General features: G+C 35.0%; 3 protein-coding genes across 3 annotated transcripts in view; all 3 read right to left on the bottom strand.

The window, feature by feature from the left end:
* LOC112904589 (uridine phosphorylase 1-like) overlaps positions 1-1,453 on the bottom strand; it is a 3,024-nt gene extending 1,571 nt beyond the window's left edge. Inside the window, exon 1 of the mRNA XM_025974957.1 lies at positions 777-1,453. Coding sequence (XP_025830742.1) covers positions 777-911 — 135 coding nt within the window. The 5' untranslated portion in view covers positions 912-1,453. The remainder of the gene's footprint in view (positions 1-776) is intronic.
* LOC108742965 (uridine phosphorylase 1-like) overlaps positions 1-8,418 on the bottom strand; it is a 29,933-nt gene that overhangs the window by 10,153 nt on the left and 11,362 nt on the right. The window lies entirely within an intron of this gene.
* LOC108742973 (uridine phosphorylase 1) lies at positions 2,042-7,785 on the bottom strand. The gene is made up of 3 exons (XM_025974956.1): positions 7,618-7,785; positions 3,684-3,877; positions 2,042-2,295 (listed from the first exon to the last, which is right to left on the bottom strand). Exons 1-3 carry the CDS (start codon positions 7,751-7,753, stop codon positions 2,113-2,115), a joined length of 513 nt encoding a protein of 170 aa, XP_025830741.1. The 5' UTR covers positions 7,754-7,785; the 3' UTR covers positions 2,042-2,112.

Genomic DNA, 8,418 nt, shown 5'->3' on the forward strand with positions numbered 1-8,418 from the left:
GAAGTGAAAAGAGATAACTGAATAACAGTAAGCGGTGCAGCGGTTAGAGGTTACTTAAGTACTCAAAAGATCAGGGTCGGCTTTATAACTGCCTGTTTGGAATTATAACTTTAAACACGCGTTTGTGCTTTTCTAAATATGTTAAACATTCATTAAAGTCCGATACTGACAACATGCTCAAATTCTGCTTGTCTGCATCTCTTTCTGCTACACATCAATTGGTATAGTGTTATTCCTTTTTATTTATTAGTGTCCGCTGCAATTCCCACCTGGCATCTCTTTTCTATCTTTACGATATTCCCAATAGCGTTTGTCGTCAGTCAAAAGTAGGCGTTCTATCAGTAATGACTCTAGTCTAATTAGTAAGTTAAATGAAGAAAATAAATGCAACAGTTTTATTGCGGACAATGCCAATATTGAACGTCCCAACTATAACTCATAAAAAAGGAGCTACGTTAGAAATGAATAATCCCAAGGCAATACATAATTCGATTTGGAAATACTAGAAATTATTTTGTGAATATTAATTTCTCATAGAACAAACAAAATAGCCGAAACCTCAACGCCAAAACACGACACTTTAGTTGTCCGAAGCACTTTTCGGTAACAAGGTTACCTTCTTTAGGGGCTTCAGTGTTTAGTCTACAGTGTCGTGTTTTGGCGTTGGGGTTTGAGCTATTTTATTTGTTCTACAACAACCGCCGAAGTTTTTCCAATCTTCGTATTAATTTCCCATGTTAATTTAGTGTAATGCGTATTTGTTCGTATTTTCTTACTTGATCTCCTTTTAATCTGTCTAAGAGTGCGACGCAGACAATGGCTGCCTTTATGCCCGCATGATGGGTAAGAGCTGCGAATGGTATCGATTCCATTTCGATGTTGATTACACCGTTACTACGAAGCTGATTCATATAGTCGAGCTTTTCTTGCTCGCCATATTCGCAAAATGCCCCATCCAGTCTTGCTTGTTCTAAATAAATTACAGAATATTTAGCAACTAGCAGTGTATCACCCGCATGTGCAGCTCTTTATTTTAAAATGGTCGATACGTTCCTCACAAAAGTATCTATCTGCCAACTGAATCTGTCACGAAGATTATGTAGATGATATAGATACTCAAAACTAATCAAAGAAGGGATGTTAAGTTCTTGTTCAGCAATGACTTTCATCAGCACACCGTAGGTAGAGGTAATTTAAAATGACATGAACCTTGACTTTAGTTTGTGCAATGACAAAACTCCACCTGTTGATTGATTTCTACATTTCTACTTTATCGGTCTATCTAGAGCTTCATCTCTGGTTGTATATGTCGAGGAAAATGAGCAATTGGCAAAGGCATTTGAAAGTTTCTAAGATTCTAAACAACGTATAGTTTCGATACGTTTTTGACCCAACCAAAGTTACTCCATGCAAGTAAGATAATTAATAATAATCATCTGTGGCAGCTAATTATAGTTTTTCACAATTTTTGTCAAAGCTTTATAAGGATATATATTATAATAATACATACCAAACAGATCACAGTAATTAAATATATGTAGACGGCAATGTACTTTCACTTACTTGACAGTAATCATCTTGCTTATATAGAGCAACTTCAATAAGGTCAATAATTTATGGAAAGTACCTGTTAGGATGCGCTGATGAGAGTCAATAAGTCAATAATGTCTAGGAGCTTCGAGAAGCTGCTGATTAAACAATTTACGTTCGTTATTTAGACACTTTGAAGTTTTGCAGGGTTAATTCAACGCATTAGTGAATTCATTTTTTGAAATTAGCTTTACTCACTACAGATAACGTTAAATTAATGAACGAAAACGTCTTCTTCAAATTAATAATAAATGAAGAAGATGCTATTTGAAGACATCTTTGGAACCTTCTTTTGATTATTGGACTTTCAAGCTTAAGTTAGAAATTCGAAAAAGGTTGTTGAAGGTGTATGTTTGGATCGCAGCGTTGTACGGGTGCGAAACATGGACAGTGGGCGCGGCGGAAAAGAAAAAATTAGAAGCTTTCGAAATGTGGTGTTACAGGCTAAATAACAAAATAATAGACGTAGAATAAATAGCCTACACGTATAAATAGTGAATATTTGAGCTTGCATTCTCAAATTTAGTCAAACGTTTCGGATTCCTGTTGGACCAGTTTGAATCTCCTAGGACTTTTCACAGCCATCGACCCGTGACCCTCGAACGAAAGCCTACCTTTCATTTGGAGGTACCTTTTTATGTATCTCGCTACCAGTTTCTGTGGCCTCATTTGCCATTCGTTTAAAACCTCCTTAGGCGCCATCACCTATGGAGTCAAACGTGCAAAAAACACATCAATTTGATTTTGTCGTTGTAATTAAATCCAATATATATAGTATATTAGTAAAACAGTTATCATAAAGTACCAATAATAGTACAGGGATTACCAACCAGTCGATCATGGGTATATTTGAGACAATCAAAATTGACAAAGCCTGCAATAAATAATCTGTGAGAATGGACTTATGTATCTTCTTTCTTGTTTCCACTTGAGACTGTAGTCATTGGCTGAGTTTCGAACACGCTCTTAAGTTAGGAAATCCTTCATGAGTAGTACAAACAGAGCCGGACTGAAGATTTTGACCCGGGGTGCGATGTAACCAAATGGCCTGGTTTAGAAGGGAANTTGGAATTATAACTTTAAACACGCGTTTGTGCTTTTCTAAATATGTTAAACATTCATTAAAGTCCGATACTGACAACATGCTCAAATTCTGCTTGTCTGCATCTCTTTCTGCTACACATCAATTGGTATAGTGTTATTCCTTTTTATTTATTAGTGTCCGCTGCAATTCCCACCTGGCATCTCTTTTCTATCTTTACGATATTCCCAATAGCGTTTGTCGTCAGTCAAAAGTAGGCGTTCTATCAGTAATGACTCTAGTCTAATTAGTAAGTTAAATGAAGAAAATAAATGCAACAGTTTTATTGCGGACAATGCCAATATTGAACGTCCCAACTATAACTCATAAAAAAGGAGCTACGTTAGAAATGAATAATCCCAAGGCAATACATAATTCGATTTGGAAATACTAGAAATTATTTTGTGAATATTAATTTCTCATAGAACAAACAAAATAGCCGAAACCTCAACGCCAAAACACGACACTTTAGTTGTCCGAAGCACTTTTCGGTAACAAGGTTACCTTCTTTAGGGGCTTCAGTGTTTAGTTTACAGTGTCGTGTTTTGGCGTTGGGGTTTGAGCTATTTTATTTGTTCTACAACAACCGCCGAAGTTTTTCCAATCTTCGTATTAATTTCCCATGTTAATTTAGTGTAATGCGTATTTGTTCGTATTTTCTTACTTGATCTCCTTTTAATCTGTCTAAGAGTGCGACGCAGACAATGGCTGCCTTTATGCCCGCATGATGGGTAAGAGCTGCGAATGGTATCGATTCCATTTCGATGTTGATTACACCGTTACTACGAAGCTGATTCATATAATCGAGTTTTTCTTGCTCGCCATATTCGCAAAATGCCCCATCCAGTCTTGCTTGTTCTAAATAAATTACAGAATATTTAGCAACTAGCAGTGTATCACCCCCATGTGCAGCTGTTTATTTTAAAATGGTCGATACGTTCCTTACAAAAGCATCTATCTGCCAACTGAATCTGTCACGAAGATTANTGCGTATTTGTTCGTATTTTCTTACTTGATCTCCTTTTAATCTGTCTAAGAGTGCGACGCAGACAATGGCTGCCTTTATGCCCGCATGATGGGTAAGGGCTGCGAACGGTATCGATTCCATCTCGATGTTGATTACACCGTTACTACGAAGCTGATTCATATAGTCGAGCTTTTCTTGCTCGCCATATTCGCAAAATGCCCCATCCAGTCTTGCTTGTTCTAAATAAATTACAGAATATTTAGCAACTAGCAGTGTATCACCCCCATGTGCAGCTGTTTATTTTAAAATGGTCGATACGTTCCTTACAAAAGCATCTATCTGCCAACTGAATCTGTCACGAAGATTATGTAGATGATATAGATACTCAAAACTAATCAAAGAAGGGATGTTAAGTTCTTGTTCAGCAATGACTTTCATCAGCACACCGTAGGTAGAGGTAATTTAAAATGACATGAACCTTGACTTTAGTTTGTGCAATGACAAAACTCCACCTGTTGATTGATTTCTACATTTCTACTTTATCGGTCTATCTAGAGCTTCATCTCTGGTTGTATATGTCGAGGAAAATGAGCAATTGGCAAAGGCATTTGAAAGTTTCTAAGATTCTAAACAACGTATAGTTTCGATACGTTTTTGACCCAACCAAAGTTACTCCATGCAAGTAAGATAATTAATAATAATCATCTGTGGCAGCTAATTATAGTTTTTCACAATTTTTGTCAAAGCTTTATAAGGATATATATTATAATAATACATACCAAACAGATCACAGTAATTAAATATATGTAGACGGCAATGTACTTTCACTTACTTGACAATAATCATTTTACTTGTATAGGACAACTTCAGTATGGACAATAATTTATGGAAAGTACCTGTTAGGATGCGCTGATGAGAGTCAATAAGTCAATAATGTCTAGGAGCTTCGAGAAGCTGCTGATTAAACAATTTACGTTCGTTATTTAGACACTTTGAAGTTTTGCAGGGTTAATTCAACGCATTAGTGAATTCATTTTTTGAAATTAGCTTTACTCACTACAGATAACGTTAAATTAATGAACGAAAACGTCTTCTTCAAATTAATAATAAATGAAGAAGATGCTATTTGAAGACATCTTTGGAACCTTCTTTTGATTATTGGACTTTCAAGCTTAAGTTAGAAATTCGAAAAAGGTTGTTGAAGGTGTATGTTTGGATCGCAGCGTTGTACGGGTGCGAAACATGGACAGTGGGCGCGGCGGAAAAGAAAACATTAGAAGCTTTCGAAATGTGGTGTTACAGGCGAATGATGAGGATACCGTGGATAGAAAAGGTTAGAAATGAAGAGGTATTAGAAAGAATAGGAGAAGAGAGAATCCTATGGAAGTCAATAAGAAATAGGCGAGATAGATTGGTAGCACACCTTCTCAGGCATGAAGGTCTAGTCAGAGACATATTAGAGGCATAAACAGGAGTTAGGAGGGGTAGAGATAGACCTAGATTAGATTACTGTTCGCAGATAGGGTTGTTCTAGTTTTACGGAAATTTAGCGAAGTTTACCTCAGGATAGGAAAGAGTGGAGGTACGTGCCCAACCAGTCTCAGGACTGACGACCGTATGATGATGATGATGATAAAAATAGGAAACAATAATTTCTTTTGCTTCATAAAAACCATAATGTTTTTCGAACAATATTCAATTCTTATGGCTTACATTATGAATTGTGGTTGTTTTTTCTTTTTTATTAGTAAGACCCACTGGTGAAGCCATAATTTCCGAACGATCAATTATTTATATTGTGGTTTATAATAATTTGAAGAGGTAAGTAGGTAATGTCCATGGCATTTACCTTCGTAAAAATCTGATGTGCACATAGTCTTTCCAGTAACTGTANACGTAACATTACACGCTTTATGGAGTTGTTTGCAAACATAAGTATCACTTGTTGTATACGTGTATGCTTACGTCATGTATAAACAGATTCGCTAAAACATACTTTAAAGTAATCAATAACTTTCTGCTAAAAATTGAAGCAACTTATCAAGGTCTTTGTATGCAGAAGTCAGTTTTTACTTGTACCTAACAAAAGCGTAATTTGATTGGTCAATTACTTTCATTTATGTTACGGATTACGTTCAAATAATAAACAATTCGTTTCTCAAAGTTTTCATAATTAACTAATTAGAGTAGAGTGTTTTTACTGCATGTAGAAGTAAATCGTTAAAAAAATTGAATCATGAATATATAATCTTATTGGTCGATTTTTAAAGATATTAGGTACCTTTTGGAGAAAATGTGGCAACTTTTTTATTACTCTTACTTGTTCCTAATACGTTATCATTGTTAATGAATTCTGGTTGAGTTGGGAAAAATAATTTGTTGAGTTTGCTTTACCTTATTTAATATTTTGAATTTGAACCCGACCCAAATTAAATATTTTATGAACTTATTTTTTGTTCTGTTTTATTTATCAAGTAAATTAGAAAGGAAGAAGATCAAAGCAACATCATTATGTAAAAAGTTTCTAAATTAGCAAAAGCTCTAGTGATTTTTAATAAAGCTTTCAATTATTCCGTTCTTAAGAAATTCTTGTATTTTTCTTTCGAACATAGTGGATTTTAAATATGTTTTGCACTATAAACAAACGGTAAGACCTTATAGCAAGTAGTATACCTAGAGATGTGTAAGATGGTTTTTTAAAAGTATTTAAATACAAAACGCAAATGCTTTTTTGTAGTACCTATTTAATGAATTTATTAGCACACCACAGTATCTTGTAGATTTCAGTTTTAAACAGCTGACGTATATTAATTCGATATCGTTTTGGGAGCTGTTTTGCCGTAATTCCTAGAATTTCTTAGTTCCTTTCTAAAGGTATGATAAGTGGCGATATGGCAGATGTTGATATCAATTTGGAACTAGGCATGCGTATTTTCTATTAATTTTCTATTACTTTGTACTATAAATATTAGGATAAAGCATAATAGTTGAAACATGAAAGTTTTTGAAATAGATTTATAAATTTAACCAAGTGTTCTTATATTAACAAAACCATAAGGCTATTAAACTAGCAAATCTAGAAACAATTCCTTCAAAAGGTCTTTAATTTGTAAATGAATACGTAGGGGACGGAATAGTGCAGTTATTATTAAAGGTAACACCCTCGTTGTTGCTTGTTTGCGACTATTTGTAGCAGACATAAGGTATTATACAGCAACGTAACAATAATTAAGGGATGCTGCTATAATGACATTAATGTACCAAGTCAAAATGAAGATATTACGTAATCAGCTTATTTCTAGCTTTGTAATAAGTTTTGTAGTTATATAATATATGAACGAACAAAAGAATTAATATTATCTAACTTTCATTCTCCTTCTAGTTTATTTTGTTATGTTTTGCACCTACAACAATTTATATCACATGCCTTTCACCTTTGCACTTCGAATGTTTATACAATAATCGTNGAAATGAAGAGGTATTAGAAAGAATAGGAGAAGAGAGAATCCTATGGAAGTCAATAAGAAATAGGCGAGATAGATTGGTAGCACACCTTCTCAGGCATGAAGGTCTAGTCAGAGACATATTAGAGGCATAAACAGGAGTTAGGAGGGGTAGAGATAGACCTAGATTAGATTACTGTTCGCAGATAGGGTTGTTCTAGTTTTACGGAAATTTAGCGAAGTTTACCTCAGGATAGGAAAGAGTGGAGGTACGTGCCCAACCAGTCTCAGGACTGACGACCGTATGATGATGATGATGATAAAAATAGGAAACAATAATTTCTTTTGCTTCATAAAAACCATAATGTTTTTCGAACAATATTCAATTCTTATGGCTTACATTATGAATTGTGGTTGTTTTTTCTTTTTTATTAGTAAGACCCACTGGTGAAGCCATAATTTCCGAACGATCAATTATTTATATTGTGGTTTATAATAATTTGAAGAGGTAAGTAGGTAATGTCCATGGTATCTACCTTCGTAAAAGTCTGATGTGCACATAGTCTTTCCAGTAACTGTAAGATAAGGATCTTCAGGATCGGTCATTGCCCTTAAATCTCTGACTAACTTTTTATCTAATTTTGCCGGTCTCTTAACTATTTTCCCAAGCATTGGCTAGAAACGGAATAATTTATTTCAATTGCCTTCACGGTTTTCTATTTTAATGGATTCCTGTTGGACCAGTTTGAATCTCCTAGGACTTTTCACAGCCATCGACCCGTGACCCTCGAACGAAAGCCTACCTTTCATTTGGAGGTACCTTTTTATGTATCTCGCTACCAGTTTCTGTGGCCTCATTTGCCATTCGTTTAAAACCTCCTTAGGCGCCATCACCTATGGAGTCAAACGTGCAAAAAACACATCAATTTGAATTTGTCGTTGTAATTAAATCCAATATATATAGTATATTAGTAAAACAGTTATCATAAAGTACCAATAATAGTACAGGGATTACCAACCAGTCGATCATGGGTATATTTGAGACAATCAAAATTGACAAAGCCTGCAATAAATAATCTGTGAGAATGGACTTATGTATCTTCTTTCTTGTTTCCACTTGAGACTGTAGTCATTGGCTGAGTTTCGAACACGCTCTTAAGTTAGGAAATCCTTCATGAGTAGTACAAACAGAGCCGGACTGAAGATTTTGACCCGGGGTGCGATGTAACCAAATGGCCTGGTTTAGAAGGGAATGTGCACAAATTTTAACAGCACTCGTTTTTAAATAAATTTAAGAAGTTAGGAGGAAATTTGCGTTTGTCTTTGCCTCGGTCTTT

Source organism: Agrilus planipennis, unplaced genomic scaffold (assembly GCF_000699045.2).
Source record: "Agrilus planipennis isolate EAB-ADULT unplaced genomic scaffold, Apla_2.0 scaffold19, whole genome shotgun sequence".
In the NCBI taxonomy this organism is placed as follows: domain Eukaryota; kingdom Metazoa; phylum Arthropoda; class Insecta; order Coleoptera; family Buprestidae; genus Agrilus; species Agrilus planipennis.

Coding starts and splice junctions, on each gene's coding strand:
- LOC108742973 (XM_025974956.1), bottom strand. CDS start 7,753: ATGCTTGGGAAAATAGTTAAGAGACCGGCAAAATTAGATAAAAAGTTA. Junction 3,878..7,617: donor CACATCAGACTTTTACGAAG/GTAGATACCATG, acceptor TAATTTATTTAG/AACAAGCAAGACTGGATGGG. Junction 2,296..3,683: donor ACAGATTAAAAGGAGATCAA/GTAAGAAAATAC, acceptor TTGACTCCATAG/GTGATGGCGCCTAAGGAGGT.